This window comes from Drosophila miranda, chromosome 4 (genome assembly GCF_003369915.1).
Source record: "Drosophila miranda strain MSH22 chromosome 4, D.miranda_PacBio2.1, whole genome shotgun sequence".
Classification (NCBI taxonomy): domain Eukaryota; kingdom Metazoa; phylum Arthropoda; class Insecta; order Diptera; family Drosophilidae; genus Drosophila; species Drosophila miranda.
In genome coordinates, this window is record NC_046677.1 from 3,505,471 (window position 1) to 3,529,848 (window position 24,378).

General features: G+C 36.1%; 1 protein-coding gene across 3 annotated transcripts; it reads right to left on the bottom strand.

The window, feature by feature from the left end:
* Positions 1–6,234: 6,234 nt before the first annotated feature.
* On the bottom strand, positions 6,235–16,967 carry LOC117188760 (retinal guanylyl cyclase 2-like). Of its 3 annotated transcripts, XM_033393097.1 has the most exons (9): positions 16,857–16,957; positions 16,386–16,492; positions 13,568–13,696; positions 10,960–11,143; positions 10,628–10,897; positions 8,778–9,894; positions 8,617–8,718; positions 8,443–8,559; positions 6,235–8,387 (listed from the first exon to the last, which is right to left on the bottom strand). In XM_033393097.1, the coding sequence occupies exons 3-9, from the start codon at positions 13,650–13,652 to the stop codon at positions 6,591–6,593; spliced, it is 3,672 nt and encodes a 1,223-aa protein (XP_033248988.1). In that variant the 5' UTR covers positions 13,653–13,696; positions 16,386–16,492; positions 16,857–16,957; the 3' UTR covers positions 6,235–6,590. The 3 variants fall into 3 exon arrangements, with proteins under 3 accessions (XP_033248988.1, XP_033248989.1, XP_033248990.1); XM_033393098.1 differs by having other exon boundaries at positions 8,449–8,559; positions 16,386–16,941; XM_033393099.1 differs by lacking the exons at positions 6,235–8,387; positions 8,443–8,559; positions 8,617–8,718 and having other exon boundaries at positions 9,764–9,887; positions 16,386–16,967.
* Positions 16,968–24,378: the final 7,411 nt, after the last annotated feature.

Sequence of the window (24,378 nt, forward strand, 5' to 3'; positions counted from 1 at the left end):
TGCCTAATGAATAACTTCTGAACGAATATATCTGTATTAAATAAACTGCATTTGAAAAAAAACGAGGGGGAACGTTGTGAGTTGCTGCGGACACCGCAACTCTACAGTTATACCCGATACTAAGTCAGTATGGCTCTCCTCCGGCAGACGCCGCTAATATTAAACGACACGACAAAGAGTGCGAGCGAGAGAGACAGAAAATCAGTCTGAGCGTGTCGTCGGGCGCTGCGTAGCCACTGCAAATTGATTTGTTCCTATTGGCAATAAAAATGATCTGATCTGATCCAAATTCAGCAATCTGAGAGATATGGTCATTATCTATGATTCTGCGTTTTTAGTTTTCTCGAATGTGCAATATTGTGGATGCAACAGATTTTCGTTTTTTGTGTGGGCGGAAGGGGGTGGGGCGAAATTATGAGATATACGTTTTATAGTGAGATCTAACAGGAGTGCGGATACTAAATTTGGTTACTGTAGCGTTAATAGTCTCTGAGATTTGTGGATGCCCCAGATTTTCGTCCTTTACGGGGGCATACGGGAGTGTGGCGAAATTTTGACACAAAACGGTCAAGGTCCGATATCACAGGAGTGTGGATACCAAATTTGGTTGCTCTAGCTCTTACGGGTTTTGAGATCCTTGAACTCATATTTTGCAATTGGCAAAACCGACCATGAAACCTGTGTGTTAGAGAGAGACAGAGCGAGAAAGAATGAAATTGTTTTCTTGATTCTGGCTATAATAATTATACGATCTGGTTCAGATTTTGCACTCTAGAAGATACGGTCCTCCTCTACGATTCTGCGTTTTCTGTTTTCTCGTATCTTTAAAAATGTTGATGCCACAGATTTTTGCTTTTTGTGGAGGCGGAAGTAGGCGGGGCAAAGTTTTGAAACATTCTTGTAGCAGTGACATATCACAGAAGTCTGGATCCAAAACATCGTTGCTCTAGCTCTTATAGTCTTTGAGCACTAGGCGCTGAAGGGGACGGACAGACGGACGGACGGACAGACGGACAGACAGACATGGCTCAATCGACTCGGCTATTGATGCTGATCAAGAATATATATACTTTATGGGGTCGGACGATACTCAAAATGAGTATTGGGGTATATTAGATTTGTGGTAAAAGTGGATGTGTGTAACGTCCAGAAGGAATCGTTTCCGACCCCATAAAGTATATATATTCTTGATCAGCATCAATAGCCGAGTCGATTGAGCCATGTCTGTCTGTCCGTCTGTCCGTCCGTCCGTCTGTCCGTCCCCTTCAGCGCCTAGTGCTCAAAGACTATAAGAGCTAGAGCAACGATGTTTTGGATCCAGACTTCTGTGATATGTCACTGCTACAAGAATGTTTCAAAACTTTGCCCCGCCTACTTCCGCCTCCACAAAAAGCAAAAATCTGTGGCATCAACATTTTTAAAGATACGAGAAAACAGAAAACGCAGAATCGTAGAGGAGGACCGTATCTTCTAGAGTGCAAAATCTGAACCAGATCGTATAATTATTATAGCCAGAATCAAGAAAACAATTTCATTCTTTCTCGCTCTGTCTCTCTCTAACACACAGGTTTCATGGTCGGTTTTGCCAATTGCAAAATATGAGTTCAAGGATCTCAAAACCCGTAAGAGCTAGAGCAACCAAATTTGGTATCCACACTCCTGTGATATCGGACCTTGACCGTTTTGTGTCAAAATTTCGCCACACTCCCGTATGCCCCCGTAAAGGACGAAAATCTGGGGCATCCACAAATCTCAAAGACTATTAACGCTAGAGTAACCAAATTAAGTATCCGCACTCCTGTTAGATTTCACTATAAAACCTATATCTCAAAATTTCGCCCCACCCCCTTCCGCCCCCACAAAGGACGAAAATCTGTTGCATCCACAATATTGCACATTCGAGAAAACTAAAAACGTTGAATCATAGATAACGACCATATCTATCAGATTGCTGAATCTGGATCAGATCGGATCATTTTTGTAGCCAAAAGCAAGAAATCAATTTGCAGTGGCCGCGCAGCGCCCGACGTCACGCTCAGACTGATTTTCTGTCTCTCTCGCACGCACTCTTTGTCGTGTCGTTCAATATTAGCGGCGTCTGCCGGAGGAGAGCCATACTGACTTAGTATCGGGTATAACCGTAGAGTTGCGGTGTCCGCAGCAACTCACAACGTTCCCCCTCGTTTATACTGAAAAAGATTACCGAGATATATTCGATTTGGGAGAAAAATGGATGTGTGTAACGCCCAGAAGGAAACATTTCCATAAAGAATATATATTTTCTTGATCAGCATTAATAGCCTTAATAGCATTAATATCGGATCATTACCTGCGACAGCCCTTTTTTTGGCAGTTTTTCATGCAAAACCTTCGTCTCTTAAATCGATGTACAAGCTGAACGACTCAAAAGCACAGAATGCTTAAACTTAGGTCAAGGAATATTTAAAGAACACATACAAAAAAAATTTATTTTTGTTAAATCAAGTCAAAAATGAAAAACAGCCCAAAAATTAAATGGTTTGTAAAATTAGACTTTATTTCGAACTGTCTATTTAACGGATCAGTTTTTTTTATTGAGTATTGATATATGTACATATGTATATGATATAATATGATATGATAAGAATGAATACACCTAATAAAAGATACCAGGAACACAACCACCTGAAAGAAGCAGTTCTGAATAAAAGTTTAATATATTTTGGCACATTGAAACAATTTCAAACTTTCAGAGCACATACTATCTCCTAAACTAAAAGTCAGATTATTTCGAAAATTTCAATTTTTAAAAGCTCAGGAAATTCTCTATTGTTTATAAGATGCGTGTATTCATTTTATCCAAAGCGCTCATCGAATTCTTTGAATTTTACCAACTCTTTTCATCTAGTATCCCACTGTGCGAAATAAAATAATTTTTCTGAATTTCCTGGGTAAAATCAAAATTTTGAAAACAGAATACCGCAAACTATTATTAATTTTGAATTTAAAGATTAATATTTTTCTAGCGGTAAGCTGAAGCTGTAACGTGTTTTATATTAAACGAAATGCAGAGAAATTCTTATACATATAATTATGAAGTGTATCCGAGCACGTAAATTACATGAAAAATAAGTTTTTAAAGTGCAAATTTTGAAGAAAAATATACCGACATAAATTATTGTATTTTAATTTGAAAAATTAATACTTCTAGGCGGTAAACTGAAGCTATAAAGAGTTCGGGTTTTGTATAGCTGCATTTCTCAGCTTTTTAGAATTGAAAAGTTCAATACAACCAGATATAAGATACTTAAATTATGTGAAAAATAAAAGCACTGCTCACAAAAACATTAGAAAAAAAATATTTCTAAAAATTAAAAAAAACAATTATGACACCATAGAAACAAATTTTTTTTTCAGCAATTAAATAAAAATCACAGGTCTAAACGCTTTTTCGGTAATTCTGAGCAAACTGAAGAAATTTTCCAATTTTTTTTATAATTTAATTAATTTGATTCCTTTATGTAACTAATATATATTTACGTTGTTTATTGTTTGGAGTTCAATGGCCAATTAGAATTTACAGGACAAATTTACAACATAAATAACTCTACAAGCGGCAATGGCAATTTCTATGATATCAAAGGAAAACAGATGGACAAATTTATTGTAGTTACGGTAGAGGCCACGGAAAGATTCATGATCAGAATAGTTAGAAAGACAGAGTTGAAGATGAAGAGTAAAGTAATCCCTAGACCGGCGGGACGGAACAGCAATACTGATAACACTGATGAGGGCAGTTGATTCAACCCCACCAGAGAGAAGTTTGTGGGGAAAGAGAACTCCATGGCAGATCCTTCGGGGTTTCAGAGAATGGATTTTAATTAGATTTTAATTAGCCTTCATAAGAAGGATGATGTATAGAAGCGTCCCAATTTATTCCACGGAGCGCAAAGATGGTAGACACAGACACAGGAACCACACCCCAAGATAGGCCGGACAATAGAAACACTAAGTAGTTATGTGGTATAAGGGTCAGTAAATGCCTTAGACCATCTTTCGATAAAACGAAGGACCCCTTTGGCTTTATTCGAAAAAGTGCATATATGGGAATTGAATCATAAATTGAGTAAAAAGACAATGCCCAAGTCATTAACTTCATGCAGACGTTGTTAGGAAATATTATCAGTTGAGTACTCGGAAAGGTATGGCTTGTAGCGAATGTTATGACATTATGTACATTTGGAAATGTTAAGAGTTAGAAGGAATATTAAACACCAATTATTGAAGCGTCAATATCCAATTGACATTAATCCCGCGAAGAGATAGGTAATGGATAAATCAATTATGATTTACTGAATCAAAAGCTTCACTTAAATCACTATAAACTATGTTACATCAGTTTGACACTGTTTTAGGAATCCGCCAGTGGCACGGGTGGAAAACTCAAGCAGTTTAGTAGAGACAGAGCTACGTTTCACTAGTCCGTGCTGAGATTGCGAAAACAAGAAACTACGGAAGTGTTGGAGCTCAGACGTAATAATTTTTTCAAAGAAATTAGAAATGGAATGTAGGTTGGAAATACCATGGTAATTTAAACAGCAAAGTTTAAAAAATAAATAAATAAATGGCACTGAAGAATAATGAAGAAGGAAATCGGGAAGATTTACATTTGTAATTAACAAACCTAAAGAATTGCTTAGGAACATGCTTGAAGCTCAAGCTTACATTTGGTCAAGTATGTAGTATTCAATTAAAAAATCTAGACTTTGCAATTGAATTGTTATACTTTAACAAATCCGACTTCGAACCAGATCTTTTAAACTTCTTATACAAACGAGATTTAATATTCCGTAGGTTTATTAAACGCGGAGTGAACCAGCTATGTTTATTGAAGGGGAAACTAAAGGGAAGTAAGTATTGAAAATGTAAAATACAAAGCAATTGTGACTGGCTCAAATTCTTGAAAGTCATCGAGGAATGACCAATCGATCTGAGAAAGTGAAAGTGAAGGACTTAAGGAGAAAGTCTGCCTTGTAGCCATTTGAATCATATGCCATTTACCTGACCCAACGATTAATCGGTAACCAATAAACATTTAACCAACTTGCCTGTCTATTTGCGAACGTTATAATTGTACGGTTATTTTCATTTTGTAGGTTAGACTGAATTTTTGTAAAATACGCTGCTCAATGTTTGGATGTATATCAATAGAAATGCTTCCACTATTGTTAGCTTGATATTTTAGCAACTGCAGACATATATTTAACTCAGCTTGGAGAAAAACGATGAAATAAGTAAATAAATTGATTTATCAGAAATTCAAATCGAAGTGAGCTTGCCAAAATGCTGTAGAAATATGACAAATTTAAGGAGATTCATTTTAATTGGCTATTGTCTTAAGTAAGCATTAATAGAAGAAATATATAAATACTCATCAAATAATAATGTCAATAATACTGTATTACTCAACAAAAACAACTAGTAAAAATTGAACGTTGTACGGACAGTAGTGGAGGGCGTTGTCGGATCGGTCTGAAGACCTATATATACATACATACATTTATCAATACAATTAACTGTACCTAGTTTCAAGTCTCTAACCTAATTTTTCGAATGTTCATTGGCGCCATTTCTGGAGCATTTTTAGGGCCAAAAGTGGTACTTTTGCTGTCTCCTGAATACGCTACCCTCACAAAACTTTAGGGTGGCGTGCTGATATCGCTAGCTACCGACTAAATAGGCTGACTTCCAAAATCGTATGCCATTTTAAGCCGATTTGCTCAAGCGTTTAAGAATACTATCCTATTTTGATGGTCGTTTTGGGAGGTCTTCCTTTTACTTACTGGGGCGAGTGGTCACTTTACTGAACCGCGTATTTTCGAAATTCCGTATAAAACTGTTTTAAAAAGACTGAATCATCCCACGGTTGGTGCTAATAATGCCATATCATCTTTAGTATTTATTGACATTTTTAAAGTTTGTATGAAAAAGAGACGTTAATTAACAGCTAATGAATGTGTTTACACTATAAAAAGGTTTACCGACTGACTTTAAAGATTTGAATTACGCGCGATCGGTTGGTTAACGGGCAGTTTGTTTCCCGTTAACAAGCAGTGTCATACTTAGTTAACATGAGTGTCCAAATTTCACTGTCCGCTACTGTATAAAATAGACTGACTAAAAGTATAAAAGTAAAGCCGCGGCCCTTGCCGTCACAACGTTCCCACTCGTTTTAACTTTAAATGCTTGCGAATGTCCCGTGCTACATCATGGAAATGGCCAGTAATATATTTTTTTTAACAACTATAATTTATATTACAATAGTACAATACAGTACATATTACAACGGGGAGAGGCAACATACAAATTTATATAACGAAAGTATTATATAGTGCAATATGTGCAAAATAGGAAATTACAAAATAAAACTAAACATAAGCCACAAATTTGATTAAAATTAAGAAGCTTAATTAATTACAAAATCATTTACCATATCAAAGACTCTAAATGTTAGGAATGTATGTGCAATGCTATTATTTGCATAGCGATTTCTTATTTGTTTTGTAAATGTTGTAGGCAAATTAGACCAAATAAAATATAACAAGTAACAATTAACTCACTTGGGGCATTAAGAGTGGGGACATTATACTGTATCCATCTGGGGTTATGGGTGTAAACGAACCAGTATCACAAAGAGGTTTGAATATTGTATCGGGCTTAGTATTGGCCGAAGTGTTTAAATTGCTCAATTCCTCACATTCCTGTATTTGATCAGATTGACTTTCCGGCAATTCAATAGAAGTGGCAGGGACTTCAAGAGCAGGAGTTAATAGTCGAGGGTAGTTGGAAATGTACTCCACAACCTCCAAAGCAGTAGGACGTTTGCTTGCTTCCTGGCTCCAGCATGCCTTTAAGAGACCCTCTAGTTGGGGCTTAACACCTAACGGTATATGCATCGTTTTACCATTCTTAACATATTCAAGCACCTGATTATTAGTTAAACCTTGGTATGGATATGAACCGAATGAAATTACTTCATAGAGTACCACACCGAATGACCATATATCAGAAGCTGGAGTAAACAATCCTAGGGCTAGTGTTTCTGGTGGCATCCAACGAACAGGAAAAAGCTTACGAGCCCCCTTTCTGTTAAACCTATAATAGTCACTCTCAAACGTTGGACGAGCCATACCAAAATCTGCTATTTTGACAACCCGCTGGGCATTAACTAGGCAATTTCTAAGCGCGATATCACGATGAACGTACTTCTTTTCAGCCAAGTAAGCAAGACCACATGCAACATCCATAGCATACAGCGTAAGACGCTTTGCTGAGATATCAGATTCATCTGTAATCTTCTCTTTCACCATATTCCTGCGAGCCAATAGATAAGTTTTTAAATCGCCGTATAACATGAACTCCATTATTGTATATATTGGTTCATTTTGCAAGCAAACGCCTAATAGCTTTATAATGTTTTTGTGATCAAATTTCTTCATAGCCTCTGCTTCTGACAAGAAGTCCAATCGATCTTCCATAGACTGCCCAGACTTCAGCGTTTTTACTGCTACAGCAGTCCACTGACCAGAAGTTATCTGTGCTTCTCCACCGTAAACCATTCCAAATGCACCCTCTCCTAACCGACGGTTAACCACAACATTCTCCTTTGGAATTTCCCATTTATCTAAAGTGTTAGTTTTATTCTGCGATGGAGATAGCAGGTCTATCCCAAACATTTTCATGATCTGTGCCGATCGTTTCATTTTCCGGCTATAGCGTTTCTTCCAAAACCAGAATGACGTAAATGATATTATAGATATTGCAAGTAAACACAATACTATCGCGAAAAACATCGCAGCAATATCACAGTTCACTCGCAATGTACGAGCTAATCTTGAGAACCGGCAGTCATATCTTCCATCCTCTGGCACCACACCCTTTAACCATAATATATTTTTTAAGTTCAACGATAAATTACCTCCGCAAACATGCATACTGGCTCCCTTACCATTTACGCTAGGCTTGAACTTTCCCACTTTTGCAAGACTAGAATTTTTCCACTGTAAAATGTCCAAGTCGATAATACGGGATCCCCCAAGCTCTCCTTGGGCAAAGGACACATTACCGGACAACCCTTCAAAATTAGTTTGCCCAATTAATTCCCTGAACCGATTTACAACCTCAGTATTTCTTAAATAATTGACAGCATATTGGTCCTTAAGGAGCAATTTGTGTGCGGCAATCGCATAGGCCCAAACAGCGTCGTATGTAAAGCCGGCATAGTTCGAAGGCTCTCCAGATTGGTTTCTATATTCATCTAACCAAGCCCTTATTGGCTTTCCTTCCTGCATTAGTGCTTCAGGGTTACCAAATGGAGAGTGTCTTACACTAAAGTGACCTTCGATTGCCTGTAAAGGATGTTCATTAAAAAGTTGATTTATATATAAATAATATATACATCACAATTACATTTCTCAGCTCACTAGCAGAACAGCTACTGTTAACCATTCTTTGCCACATTTGAAAATCTTTTGGTAGCCAAGGTGGGAGAAACCAAATATAATCATCTTGTTGGGTCATCTACATATAAAAGCAACAATTTAAACAAAGTAATTTATATAAATTAATTATACAAACCCCTAACTTGTGCGCTTCACAAAATACGATTGCAGCATTTTGTACATGTACAATGTCTGCAATTATAATTTTAGCATGAGCTTCTTTTAATTTATGTAGATGCTAAAAATTTCAAAAACTTATAGTTATCGAATAATCATCAGTAACACAAACATATGTACCTCTTTCATTTCCATCGGTGTGACAACAGGTTGTAACTTTCGATTAATAATAAGAGTAAAATTTCGAAGTTTTAATTTCTTCTCCATGTGGGATGTATTATCATTGGATTCATTTTCCGTTAAAGATGCAACACGACTCCATTTAAATTGCTCCATGATATCGAGATATGCATCAACAAACAACCAATTTGAGCCAATTGTACGAAAAAAATTTGGATAGGCTTCGCGGTTACTTAAGGTAGCACCTTCTGCTGAATAAGACATTATCATCATATTCATGTGTTTTGAAATACCAGCTATTGGTTCTACAGTTTCGCTACACGCCGGTCCTAAAACACCCAGCATATTTGGAATACTGTAATAGTGTATAAAGGACTTCATAACCATATCCGACTTGCATTGCCCATTGTTTACTAAGATTTCCAAATGATAGCCAGGCAGTATTGTTTGGTCTTTATTAATTGCTGATGCCGCATGTTTTGCTACATTCATTACATTTTCATGTCCTCTATTAGTTATATTAATTGGAAATATACCACCAATCAATAGAGTAATAGGTTGATTGCTTTCCTTCCACAAATTGTAATAGTTTTTATTTTCCAAAAGCCAATGGCATGCAGTTTTATCGTAAATTTCAGTAGCAGAAATACTCAGATCCTTTCGATAATACTTTAGATCCATTCTAATATTTGACAAATGTTTGTCAGATAAATTAAAATACCGTAGTGCATACATAAGTTGCTTGTCAGATGCCAAACTCTTAGCGTAGTATTTTAAAATTGGAGTAAGCTCATATTTGCAACCTGAGCGCTGTAAGTACGTATAATCTTCACATCTTGGCATTGTGATTTGTTGAAAAGTGTTCTGGGAAAATATTATTTCGGATGGGGTCCAATGCAAAATAATCAGTCGTTTGGATCCATCGGAAAATTTCTGTTCGTACTTTCTGATAAGCCAGTCAATTGTCTCTCTAAACTTTTCACCAATCCAAAGTACATTAACCATCATGGCAGTTTCATTCAACTGATCCTCAACAAAACTAGAATCGTTTCTGAACTCTGCTAATATTGTTACACATTTGTATCCATCGCAGTTCGGATTTCTATACACCTGAGCGCTTAAAAAATTGATAATAATAAATACGTATGATTTAAAAAAGCAGCTATAGTTAAACATAATTTTGTGGAAATTCTGGTGCGTATATGTATTTATCCACATATGTATTTCATAGATAAATAACAAAATATTCCCTGTTTTGATGGTTTTAATTGGGGATATTTTTAGAGCTCTGTGCATCAGGGGGAACAGAGATCATTCGGCACGAGTGATTCTGGTATTTCTACCAGAAAAAACAAAACAAAATTGAAGTCTGTAGTTAAGAACAATTATAAACTGATTACTGATTTTATGCCAAACATATATGGTATTTTCTCAATTTCGTGCTTTCCAATTTACTTTTATTTGTGAATGTGGATGGCGTTCTAGTGAAACGCTATTAAAGTTAACAAATTATATTGTATATTATGTGGACGGGAATTTGTATATACATAACTGTTTTCAGCCATATGTAAGCATATATGTGAGAAACTCATACGGACCAGAACAACTGAACAGAACAACTCCTTACAGCAAAGTCTTAGACAGGCAGGCTCCGGCTTTCACCTACTTTTGCGTGTTCAGCAAAATCGTTTCGTTTTCATTTTTAGGTGCTCCCGTTTTCAGAAATTCTTGTCACATTTTTTCATTTGCTGTTAAAACGCCCAATTTAGTGTAAATTAGGAAAATTATTGCGAGAGTGAAAACCGGAGCCAGCTAGAGAGTGTATTTAAGGAAATAAAATATTTTCAAACCTGCTAATTTGTATAAGTTCATTTAGTACGCTATCTTCCATTATATAGAGATCATAATACGTATTGTTGACATGTTGAAAGATTTCGTAATGTAAGCTTTCGTATGGTAACATGTCCTTTGTACCTTTTGATATCGGTACAAACCAGCCAAACCGACCAAGCGTTATTGAGGCACCCGCATCTAAAACATTCCCAGGTAAGGCACCAAAAGTATATGGCATCCAAGCTTGTAAATTAATCATACTGATATTTGGGTGCCGATTATCTCGCCTAGAATTAAAATAACAAAATAAGAAAAAAATACATTTACCACATATGACGCATTGTTTTACCTAACTAAATCCAACGTCGTCCAGGCATCATAAGTATTTATCGGAACAATTCGAACATTTCTGTAACCTAACACATCTTTTAAAAACATGAAGAATATACGCGTGATCACCTGGTGTAAAGGTCGATTGGTCATTTGTAGTCCAATTTCCAATTCATTTGTTTTTGGGTCATGTGAAATAATATCTAAATTGAATAATCCATCAATATAATCTTAGTAAATGAGCAAGTTAAAGCTGCGGCGCGCCCACAACAAATACCGGAAATTTTAATATTTTCACATTAAAATATTTATGCCATTGATTTAGAGCCAAAAGTCTAAACATTTAAAATGGAAGTGTTCTCACTTACAATTTGAAAGTAATATGCAAATATTTGTTTTAAATACATTTTATATTTAAATTAAATATTTAAAAACAATTAAATTTTATATATTTGCTACAAATGTAATATAATATATTTATTTTAAATTTTTTGTATTTAGATTAAATATGGGCCGCTAAAAAGTGACTTTAATACATTTATACTTTAATCCAAGTGAATTCCTTTCAATTTAACTGTTTGTTTTTGAAAGCCACATATTTCATTTAAACATGGGTGCCCTTCTTTTTACTACTAATACTTTTTTTCTCTCAGTGCATGACCACTAAATGTTATTTCCTCTACGGAAGGGGACATGAACTTTTATTACATCATTGAAGCTGCTATTAACTACCACAAATGTATTAAATTTATTAAAAGGCCTTCAAGGAAATCTACAGATGGACTTCATAAAAGCATTCGACTCTGTAAACCATTCCCTTCTAGAGCATACACTTTACCTTTTAGGGTTTCCCCCCAACCTCCTGAGATGGATTTCTAGCTATCTTTGTTCCAGGTCTCAAAGAGTCCTCTTCGAAAACTCCCTCTCTTTACCAGTAAAGGTTTCTGCGGGAGTACCACAGGGCAGCCACCTAGGCCCCTTACTCTTCACACTCTTTATTAATGACTTGCCTTCGGTATTAACATACTCTCGAGTACTTATGTATGCGGATGATGTTAAATTCTGTTTCCAGTATAAGGACATTACATATCATTCTCGCTTGCAATCCGATCTCAATAACTTTCAGTCATGGTGTTGTGCACATTTGTTACACCTTAATGCCTCGAAATGCAAAGTTATGACATTTCATCGTTCTAGCCCCATGTTGGCTCCCTACACCCTTTTTGGTGGTTATCTTGAGAGAATTACCATGGGGGATGATCTTGGTGTTATGTTAGACCCCAAGTTAAAGTTTTCTGAACACATTTCTACCATGGTAAATAAGGCCATGGGCGTGCATGGGTTTATTAAGAGGTGGTCAAAGGAATTTGACCTCGCTTGTTCGTCCGATCTGAGAATACGGCTCCTGTGAATGGTGCCCTCAGTACAAAGTACACCAGGACCGTATAGAATCAGTACAGAAAAACTTTTTACTCTTTGCTCTGCGGGGCCTTAACTGGGATGAAGGTGTCAGACTCCCATCTTACTCTAGTAGACTGCTATTAGTAAATCTCCCATCCTTAGTTAACCGTAGAAAAATGCTTGGTGTGATTTTTATGCACAACTTGATCAGGGGTGACATAGACAGCCCTGATCTTTTGGGCCGCATAAACTTCACGATTCCTAATAGACTCACTAGAAATTTTATACCGTTGTTCCTTCCACCATGTAGATCGAATTATTCCTTGCATGAATTATAATAATGCTCGGATTATAATTCCCTCTACCATATTATACCCACCACTAATTCTCTTCCTCTTATTAAATTTCTAATCCTTACACACCTTTCTAGTAATTAGTAATTGTAGTGGTATTTGTATTTTGAATGCATGCCTAGTTCTCTTAGTAAGTTTAGTGCTAATTTTCCTCGAATATTTGTCTAACATCTATCTTTCCTGCATGCTCGCGTAACAGCCTTCTGCTGGTTTAAGACGGGCCATTTGACGGTGCATAATGTAAACGTACAATAACGTTTAGTCTATAATAACGTTTAGTCAATAACGTTCAGTCTATTCCCATATTAAATTCGATATAGCCATTTCCGTCCATCTTGTGTGTCGCCTACTTTTCAAAAATGATACGACCTAGAGCCACAACTTTGTGTGCTCCTGTGGAATCACTCTGAATGAAATTAATTTTAAATTACCACGCGTCTACAAATCCATTAAATCGCAAGAATCGATAGTTGGAAAACACATTGAAGAAAGTAGAGACGTAGAAAAGTAGTAGAAAAGTTGTCAACTAGAGGTTATGGCGAAAAGAAAAAACGGAAAGACTTTAAGAAGATTAAGTGTTTATATCACAGAATCGGTCGACTGCACTACCTTGGCTGCTGCATTCCACACCGTTCTACCATCCCCCAACCTGAAAGGAACATTCGCTCGGCCCGCCTAGTGGCAAAATCATTATGATTTTACATTTTTTTCGTAACTTTAAAACTGGAGATGCCACTGTATTGGTTGACGCTTCTTCGGAGGAAACAGACCATACATTTAAATGTATTTAAAATACCCCTATCAAGGGGTACAGGGTATAAAACTATTTAAATACTCAATAGGCAGTAATGAAGAAAAATTGTCAGTACGTACCGTTGTTGTTAACGCAGTGAAATTTAGAACTATCTATTCCGGATGACACCAGAAGGATCACGAAAAATGGTAAAAGGCCAATCATCTTAATGTTACAAATATTTTGAACAATAAAACCATAGCACTGCTCTGTAAAAATAAAAATAAATTCATTAAGAATCCGTTGATAAAAGCTCAAAATGAACAAAAAATTAATTTAAAGTAATGTAGGCCGAAGTAAAAAAATAATAACACTAGGTAAACAATTCTAACTTTTTTCATGAACCAAATCGAGTTTTTCTGATAGATTTTAAACACAATTTGTTACTAAATTATAGAGCTTTTTTCTATAAAATGTTTTAAAAATATAAAATTTATAAATTTCACATAACTTTAACATTACTAAGCTTTTAAATGCAAAATTGATACATGATCAATACATATGTAGATTTTTACCTCAAATCACTTTTTTATCATACAAATTATAATGTACGATCTAAGAAAATATATTTTCATTGAATGGTTTTACATACATATATCTCAAATCAATTGTCAATCACGCGCTTTGCGTTGGGAATGTGCAAAGAAAAAATGTAGATGCATGTCGCACCTTGAATACTGTCATCAACAAAATACGGACATAGATATATTGGTTTATAACATTCGTATATTGAATATGCTGGAAGCACAAATGAAAATAAAAACGAAAAAAGCATTCTAAACCCTGAAGACGAGAAAGCATACATCACATATTTTTGTGAAAATATACATATTACAAATGCGGAACATCAGAGCCGAATTCCCTGGGATCTACCTTTGAAGATTAGCTCTCCGACATGTTCGGCACTGGCACATCTACATACTGTAGTGATTCCATATACATAATAGCTTTATCTTCATATGTCTCCTAAAAGTATGCACTCTAAAGCAGGAAGGGTGGCCATGCTGACTTCAGTGCTGGCACAGCAATAACTTTTCAGTTTAGTACTACGATAAATAATTTGCCAATATAGTTATTTTTATTATTTGGACATGGACTCACACTTGTTTCCAGTTTTGTGGAACTGTCCAATATTCAATCTCAAATTACCTACAATGGTCGCCAAATCGGTCAAAACCACAGAATCTCAGTATAAAATCATTCTGCATTTTCCCAACCAAGCCCAATCGCAAGATGAAATTGTGGAAATTACAAATAGGGGTACCGACTTCCAATCGGCGCATAGTTCAACGGTTCAAAAGAGCTTCAAAGCTATAAACTTCGAAACAGCAGTAAACTGAAAAGTTATTGCTGTGCCAACTTTATAGTCCGGCACTCTACATATATATATACAAAAATATATATACATATCTGTACATTATGGCAATATAATATACACCTGTTTTTTTTTTTGAGTAACGGATATAATGTCGCTATTTACCAAAATTAAACCGATTAAACGCACTGTATATACTATAAACTACAATTTGCCGTTGTTCTGCCACCAGCTAGACAGAAAGCAAAACAAAAGCACACACTGCTTGCTTTTTACATAAGGTTTTTATTCCAGGTCGCACCAATCTTCCAGTTAGTGACAAGTTTGAAATACGGCCATTATGAGAGCGCGACTAAATGGAACAAAATCGAAAAACAGGAAATGAATGGGATTCTTTCCAGCTTGATTTAATTTAGAACGGTTCTCTTCGATGCAAAAGAAAATGATCCATTACGTATGTATGGGACATATTTGCACATACATAGTACAAACATATGTGCAAATCACATAGTTTATATGAATAATTTATTCATTAAAATACACATCACATATATGTATATTATATACATATATGAATATACGGAATTTTCACCGTACCGGGAGAAAATGAATTCAATATTTTTTTTCTAGATTTATATATAAATATATATATATATATATCTATATATTATACATATATTGGACATATAATATTATATAAAATATTATAATTAAATATATAATTTTATTATACTGTATTATATTAGTATGAAGCCAACAAAAAATTAGGTACTGGTGTAGGCTCCCGGCACGGTGACAATGAATTAAATATTTTTGACCGATAGATACTAGCAATACTTGTGCAAAGCTTGAGCTGCATATCTAAGAAATGAACATAAACACCTTTTGGAAAACCGAAGAGTGTGTTTTTGCGGACGCTCAATGAGTCGTGCCAAAATGTTTAAAAAATCTTTTTCGCGGTCATTGTAATAGTATACACACTTAAAAAGTTGTGGTATCTTGCGTCTTAGCAAAATTTTACCGCATTTTTCCAATTCAGTTTATATTTAGAATGAAGAGACAATATTCTACGTAATATACACACATATGTACATATATTATCGGATTAGCTGGTGTTTTACACCGAATAAAATATTAATAAATATATACATATGTATGTGTGTCTTCAAAGTATTATTTGTTTACAATTTTTCTTTAAGTTTGGAAATATACAGTACATGCTAAAAATGTATAGTGTATATGATTTCCACCTTACCTCATAGTAACTCAATTGGTTCTTACCCGTCTAAGGTCGGGTTGACTCAAATCAAAAAAATTATATTCAGTGACGAAAATGCTTCCATGTGGGAAATGTACGTATTTTAAATATACTACGTCACTATAATTTTGTATATGTAAGCGTTTGTGATCTTAATAAAAAAGGCAAATAAAATGTATAATAAGAATTTACATATGTGCAAATTATAAATAAAAAACATTTTCTTTGTGCGAGTATTTGTGAACCGTTTAATCTAATTTGATCAAAATTATATCCACCACCTATGAATGTCACTTGAACTACATATATATGAAAATATACTTACTTAATTGCGTTGTATTGTTTTATTTATTTATTATACTACTTAATTAATTCTTTTATTTTTTAATTGCATCTGTCTTGACAACTACAATATGTGGTTAAACCTTTATTCTGTTGAAAAAATATTCAAATAAACACTCAAAATATTTTTTATTGATCGTATCCAAGATTTGTTGTTTTAAAGGTTTTTTGTTCAGTTTTGTTGTATTTTATCGCTGTCGGTGCGAATTGAACTATCGAAAATTAACCATATACATCAATATGTATCATCTGTTTTTAAATATTCATCTGTTTATGTTTTATGTTTATTCATTATGTTATGTTTAAAGATTTTTTAACATCGACAGAGAGATACGAAGTGGTATGTAGATTAAACCAACAATAATTTTATCTTAAAAAATTAATAATCGGATTAACGCAGCAAGCCACAGATATTTTCAAATAACACTATTTATGTACATATGTATGTATATACTTCGGTTTTAATAAGTATGTGCTTTCGACAAGGCTTGAAAAGTGACTGAAACTGAAAACGCAGAAGCATCTCGCTGAAGCTAATAACAGGCGCATTTTGTCCATGTTTTGACGATCACGAGAACCAACGAAATACTCTTTGTTTTGTTGTTGCAATTCGTTGCTAAGTAAACAAATAATTTGTTTGCTTCAATCAGTTGCAAACCCTTAGATTTGGAAGGCATTTTAACAACCAACTACTTTCGAGTAGACTTTTATTAGTTTATTTAAATTCTTGCAAGCTGTGTTCAAAAATGCATATAGTCGTTGCTAGAGTATAAAAGAAACATAATCATATTTATAATAAAAAATTTGCTTTATATGCAATTTCCAACTTTTCAGCTAAGTATTTTGATGATCATTTTCACAATGTTAATTGCTCAGAAGAAAATGGGCATAACATGTATACATACATATGTTGCTAGATGTTCTAATAAAGACTATAAATAGCTGTTACATCCAGTTTGACCTTTATCCATTCATGAGTACCGTGTATTACTGTTAAAAAATGAGAATGACAGTATGTTGAAAAAAATCTTTATTTTACTTTCAAGTGATACTTATGTATCATGCACGTTTTCATATATTTCTGTATTTGTATTTCTTGTAATCATTGTTTCTCGTTTTCTGGGCTTCCTCTGACATATCTCAAATTGGTATGTTAAATGAAAATTTTACCATGGTCTAAAAAATTATGAATCGTAGAAGTAAGCATTTTTCAGGATATTAAAAAAAAACAGATTCTGCTGTCTTTAAATCCTGCGCCAGCCCAGTTTTTGTATTGAATAATATTAACAATGAATACACCTATTAAAAAACTTAATCAAGAATTATACGTTACATAATTTACTTTTCTTCTATCTGAAAGATGTAGTGTGTAAGTGAACACAAATTGACCGAATGGTTGCTCTCCAACAAAATGGTCAACTTGAAATACTCATATCTCCTAAACTAAAAATCCTATTTCCTTAAATTTTGCATTAACCAAAGCGCGTGTAAAGTTTCCGACTTTTGTCACCTGATTTCGGCTGAGGCCTCACTGTGCGACGTGTACTCGTACTGCATTAACTTCCCGGTACAGGTTCTTGTATTCTTGCTCAGGTTGGATTAACACTTCACGAACGCCAGCTCGTTTGTCAGAGAACTGGAAATATTGTCAAGCGTGCTAAAAGCGGCCCATACAAGAACCTTACCGTTCGTGAAGATTGGGTAAACACACTTATCACCGCCGAGGTCATCTTTTATAATTGGTTGGCTAAGCGCCGGCAGCAGAGAGAGAAGCGTAACACCGATTTCAAAGTTCTCTTAACGTAATGTAACTGTTTATTATTGTTTCGTTGCTTCTGCCCACGCTCTTAATTGTTTGGATCGCCTTTCTCAACGTTCGTCATCCAGCGAGAACTCTGAGGTAGGCTCGTCTACATAACAGAAGTCACTTTAAAATCGACGATCATCGTAATCAAACGTCTCGTTGCCTATCCCAGTAACCTGGCTGCCACAATTATCCTAAACCAAACCAAAACTCATTGCTATCGCTTTAACACCAAGTCGGTGTTTTTGTTTCGGTGCTCGTAGTGTGCATAGTTGTTGACGGCTGCACATGTTTAGTGCGCTTCAAACTTTGAAATCTCGCTGGGGGCTGTTAAACTGTAAGGCCCGTGAGGCTGTAAGGCTGACCGTATGAATAACGAGCATCATATCGACCTGGAAAGGGCTCTCGATAAGATCGATAGTCCCGTGAGAGACGAGTTTGACGGGTGTGTGATTGTGCACGATATTACCATGAAGCTGGAATTCAATAATGCGGACGGACCAAATCGAAGAGCTCTAATACGGTCACAGTGTTTTGCCGGGTTCGCCAAACGGAGTTGACACAGTAAGCACAATATGCCACCTTTTGGGGCATGCCTTCCTCCTTTATGGATAAGGATCCTGAACTTAAAAAGTGTTGAGTCTGCAGCACCTATGGTGCTTCTTCTGGCTATAATAAAGATTTGGCTCTTCTCTTGCGTTTGTGTGTGTCGCACAAATGGAATCCGATTTCATGCATACAACAATCCTTTAATATATTTTAGTAACCAATTCGTGCGTTATTATTTAAAATCAAGGTGATATAATCGATATCTTCTACTAAACATTTTTGTTAGCAATAACGTTCAGGCAATTTATTATTCGCATGCAGTCTAGTGCAAAGTGTATGTATATATATATATATTTTTTTATTATATTAATATATATTTTATTATATTATATTTATGTTTATATTTATTATATTACTAGCTGACCGGCAAACTTCGTACCGCCTAACAGTCGGATCTTTAATTTTAATTTTTTTTTTAGTTCAACAATTACATTAAGTATGGCAAAAAATAAAAATTATAAAACACTTAATAAACGAATTTTAATATATAGTCACTAATAAATCAAAATGAAAATTACAATTTCAGTTTTCTTATTCTGGTAGGTACTACAACTACAACTATGGCAACTAAATCGATAGTAGGTGCATTAAAACGACCTGCATGTTTTATCTACTCTAATAACAATTTTGTGATCATCAGCAGGAATCATATCCAATGCACTTTTAAATAATGTAATCAATTGAGTGTGTTTTGTGAAAAAAGTTTTGTAATTGTTCAACTATTGACCTTTTCACTGAATTGTTATGTGCACAACGTAGATTGATTTCTTGTGGACTATTTCCCATAAAATAAAATTTGCAAAAATTCGTAGTCGCTATCTGGCACTAACAAAGAACCTGATCTGTGATATATTTGACCTTGTATCTGTAAAAGGAAAAAATGTATTGTAAAAATATATATGGGCTATAATAGTTATGATCAATAAACATACAACTGCATATACTATTACAAACTATGAAAGTTGGCATGAAATTTTCCGAACTATATTTATTGCTCCAAATGAGGTCATTTAAAAGCAGTTATTGTATTGTTGAATATTCTTTAAAAAGTGTATGGAATTAAGAATATTGGAATGTATTGGAAGCAATGCTATCAATGTCACCTTTCCATTTGCGCAACACAATCCATTTGCTTCATTTTAGTATTTCAATGCCTTACAATATTGGAAAATTGAGCTCATAGGTCCAATAGCAACATAGAAAACATCGTAACAGAAAGCAGCTCGATTCAAATTGGCACCATTATTAGTCGAATGTCGTGCTTCACGGGTATCTCTTATCAGAATTCTTTCACGTTCATTGCGATCTTCACGTTCCTGGGCAGTACGATTAGATTGATAATTAATTTTATTCGGTGCATTTCGGGTTCTTCTGCCTAAACTTGTCCGCCGCCCTATAGGAGGCATATTTAGTGAGTCACAAACACACAACACTTTTGTAATTTTATAGAATTTTGTGGCTTTTAGATTTAGTCATATATGTAGATGCACAGAAAAGAGACATTTACAGCGAAGACACGTTATAGAAATTAGTGGCTTTTAGATTAAGTAGTGTAGATGCACAGCAAAGATAATTTCAAGATTTTTCTTTCTCTCCGTAAGGACCATCTTCGTACATCAAGAAATATTATAAAACGAGGTGGAACGTTGTGAGTTGCTGCGGAGACCGCAACTCTACATTTATACCCGATACTTAGTCAGTATGGCTCTCCTCCGGCAGACGCCGCTAATATTGAACGACACGACAAAGAGTGCGTGGAGTGAGACAGAAAATCAGTCTGAGCGTGTCGTCGGGCGCTGCGTAGCCACTGCAAATTGATTTGTTCCTTTTGGCTATAAAAATGATCCGATCTGATCCAGATTCAGCAATCTGATAGATATGGTCATTCTCTATGATAGTGCGTTTTTAACGAAATTCTGAGATATACGTTTTATAGTGCGATCTAAAAGGAGTGTGTATACCAAATTTGGTTACTCTAGCCCTAATAGTCTCTGAGATTTGTGGATGCCTCAGATTTTCGTTCTTTGCGGGGGCGGAAGGGAGTGCGATAGCAATGCGGAAGTATCATTTTCATCTTATCTCTAAGTCGTTAAATCGATATTGGAACTGTACTCAGAGAAATAAGCCCTGACCCCGAATATTTACACTTATATTTAAATACTTATGAATTATATTTGCCCCGACAGTGGAGATATTTAACATATTTCCTTCACATTGATTTATTTAGATACAAGTTGCATTCATAACTCTTATTTGCGGTCCCTGTTTTTTTATACCTGATACTCAAAATGAGTATAGGGGTATATTAGATTTGTGGTGAAAATAGATGTGTGTAACGTCCAGAAGGAATCGTTTCCGACGCCATAAAGTATATATATTCTTGATAGCCGAGTCGATTCAGCCCTGTCTGTCTGTCCGTCCCTATCAGCGCCTAGTGCTCAAAGACTATAAGACCTAGAGCAACGACATTTTATATCCGGACTTATGTGATATGTCACTGTTACAAGAATATTTCAAAACTTCGCCCCGCCCCCTTCCGCCCCCACAAAGGACAAAAATCTGGGGCATCCACAATATTTAAGATAAAACTAAAAACGCACAATCATAGATAATGACCATATCTATCAGATTGCTGAATCTGAATCAGATCGGATCATTTTTATAGCCAAAAGGAACAAATCAATTTGCAGTGGCTACGCAGCGCCCGACGACACGCTCAGACTGATTTTCTGTCTCACTCCACGCACTCTTTGTCGTGTCGTTCAATATTAGCGGCGTCTGCCGGAGGAGAGCCATACTGACTAAGTATCGGGTATAAATGTAGAGTTGCGGTCTCCGCAGCAACTCACAACGTTCCACCTCGTTTTAACTTACATTTTGACACTGCGTGCGGCTCGGACTTTGGCATCATCAGAGGAAATTTTAAATGGGTTTTTCAGGAACCAGGGTTCACACAAGCTGAGTTCGGCTGAAGTAGGACGGGCAAGAGACAGACGAAATGGTGGGATCGGGCCGGCAGTGGCCCAACGCATGACCAAATTGGAGAGCAGAGAATCAGGCGCCTGTCCATCAGAGTGAGTTCAAATTGAGTGGTGATCCACATCCACCGGCGGGAACCAACTGGGAAGGGCGAGTCGTAGCATGCGGATTAGAGTGTCGGGCCAAAGCAGACGCTGAGGTCAATTTGCTCCTAATCAACAGCACCAACGCTGCCGCACCCAGGGAGAGCCCCGAGTGTGGTGGAAACCCGTATTTAAGATAATATTGTCATCCTTAGTCGTAAGTCCTAGCATAACGTAAAATAAATAAAACACAAAAACAAAAATGTCATTAATTTTTAAGAAGCTTGGTCTTTGCCTGAATTACCTGAAAGCTGGCCTTAATTAGGCACTTACAGAACATCAAATTGTCGCCACTTTGGTGTCATAAATCACACCTTATTACATTTAAACGGTGGTTCTCTTGAGAATATTAACCTGGCTGATGATCTTGGTGCTATATTAGACGTCAAGTTAAAGTTTCTGAACACATTTCTACCATTTTAAATAAGGTCATAAGAGTGTATGCATTTATAAAAAGGTGGTCAAAAGAATTTGATTCTCGGATTATAATTCCATCTACCAGATTATATCCACATCTAATTCCCTTCCTCTTGTTAAATTAATAATACTCATATACCTGTCTCGTAATTAGTAATTGTAGTTGTATTTGTACTTTCTCTTAGAAAGTTTATTTTCGTCGCATATTAGTCTACCATTCAAGAGCGGACTGCTCATATGGTGTGGCGCTACGTTCCTCTCAGAACCCTGCGGATATCTTGCTCTGAGGCGCTCTGCCATCAGAACTTCTGGAGTCGCATCTTTGGTCCCACGGGTTGTTGGTTGTATTTAGATTGGTATGTATGTGAACGATCGATGAACAACGACGTGATTTTGATGGCTACGAAGATCAGCTCGAAACGAAAGTCTCTAAAGTGAGAGAACGAAAAAGGGCAATAGAAGGAGAGCGCTAGAGCAGCTCTATTGGTAGCTAAGCCGACAACGAACGATACATAGAGCGCGAGAGAACTGCAGGAAGGAAGCAAGTGGATAGAGAGGCGAAAGAATGGCCGATACCGAGCGTGCAGTGCAAATAGCGTACAATATTGGTGGATTTATGTTAGTCTGCTTCACTGGCTATTATTTAAGAAATTTTTTGTTGACTAATATCGGGCTGGGAGACCCAACACCATCTGCCTGCATCTGGATAGGTACTGCATCTATCCATATATGACATGGGAAAGGTGACAAAGCTGATCGTCGGAAAATATCACATTCGCAGGGCAACCGAACTAGACGTGATTTTTGGAAGAACAAGATGCTAAGCGCCTGCCCTTGGCAACAAAAGTAAGTAAAAATCGGAGCCTGTATTGCTTGCGCGTGCTCGATTGCTTTGCTCCATTTTCGCTGTGCTTGTTCTGCGACGGGAGATATTTCAATACTTCGCTCGTGCCCAGGAAATACCATCGGTTGTTTGCCCAGTATTAATCGATAATTTTTTCGAATCTGAGCAAAAACAGCAGCTTTTCGGCGAATAGCAGCAAAAGATTTGGTTGAACAAAATACAGGCAGGATTTGAAATCTTGGAATGGGGCCGCTGAGTTTAATAAAGATGGTAAACGTCAATATATATATGGCTTTCAGCGAATAGAACCATATAAAAATGGCAAAAAAAGTGACATACAAGAAAGGAAATGCTAGGGGATTTTCCGTTGCAAAAGCCATTCGCCATGACAGCCAGGAGTGGAAGTTTCCTCGCAGAGACGGTAGGTAATATTATATGCAATACTGTTATAAATCTCGTACATGCATACTGAATGTCGATGTCGACTCTTAGCACTGTCCTTAGAGGATATAGCCGCAGTGTAAGAAAAAGCTACCCAGTTTATATAGACCGAGAAAACAGAGTTAGGCAAAGCTACAATTTTGTATCGTAACTAGCGGTTGTGGTTTTTGTCTCTCTCTATGTTTATCCCATCTCTCATGACAAGTTTAAGCAAAATTGAGAGAGCTCGCTGTCTGTGTTGGTTGTCCAACCAAAATCCTCTTCCCCGCATTAGCCAACAAATCAGTTTGTCCTATTTACGAACAGCGATTCCAAAAGCGATTCCAGAAAGAGAAGAAATAACTTTAATTTTTTAATTGGTAGCCTTTTTTGAGTGCTAGAAGCTTCATGTTGATAATGAACAGTCCCGGCAGGTCTATTAAAAAAAGAAAATTATTTCTACCCTTCTTGCTTCTTTCGCGCAATTACGGTGTTCGGAGCAGCAGCCGTCAATAGATCTTAAGACATTTCAATAATCTCTTATAAAATCTTGCATCCAAATTGTCTTAAATTTGTATTAACGAGCTCATCCTAAATATTCTCTCAGTGCATACACGTATACGTAACGTATATGTACACATATGTAACTTTCTAACTGTTCATATTGCATTGCTTCGACCTTTTCGAGTCGTAGTCCGAAAGCGCAACATCGCTTCTCCCATTCAAAATTTCTACAATTTAACACCAAAATCGAGGTTTA

Bases quoted from the DNA above. Each gene is read 5' to 3' on its own strand.
- LOC117188760 (XM_033393097.1), bottom strand. From the start codon at position 13,652: ATGATTGGCCTTTTACCATTTTTCGTGATCCTTCTGGTGTCATCCGGA. The intron at 8,719-8,777 runs GTACATATGTTT...TGAAATTTTTAG, and splicing joins CACCGATGGAAATGAAAGAG to CATCTACATAAATTAAAAGA. The intron at 8,560-8,616 runs GTTTGTATAATT...TTTTATATGTAG, and splicing joins GTGAAGCGCACAAGTTAGGG to ATGACCCAACAAGATGATTA.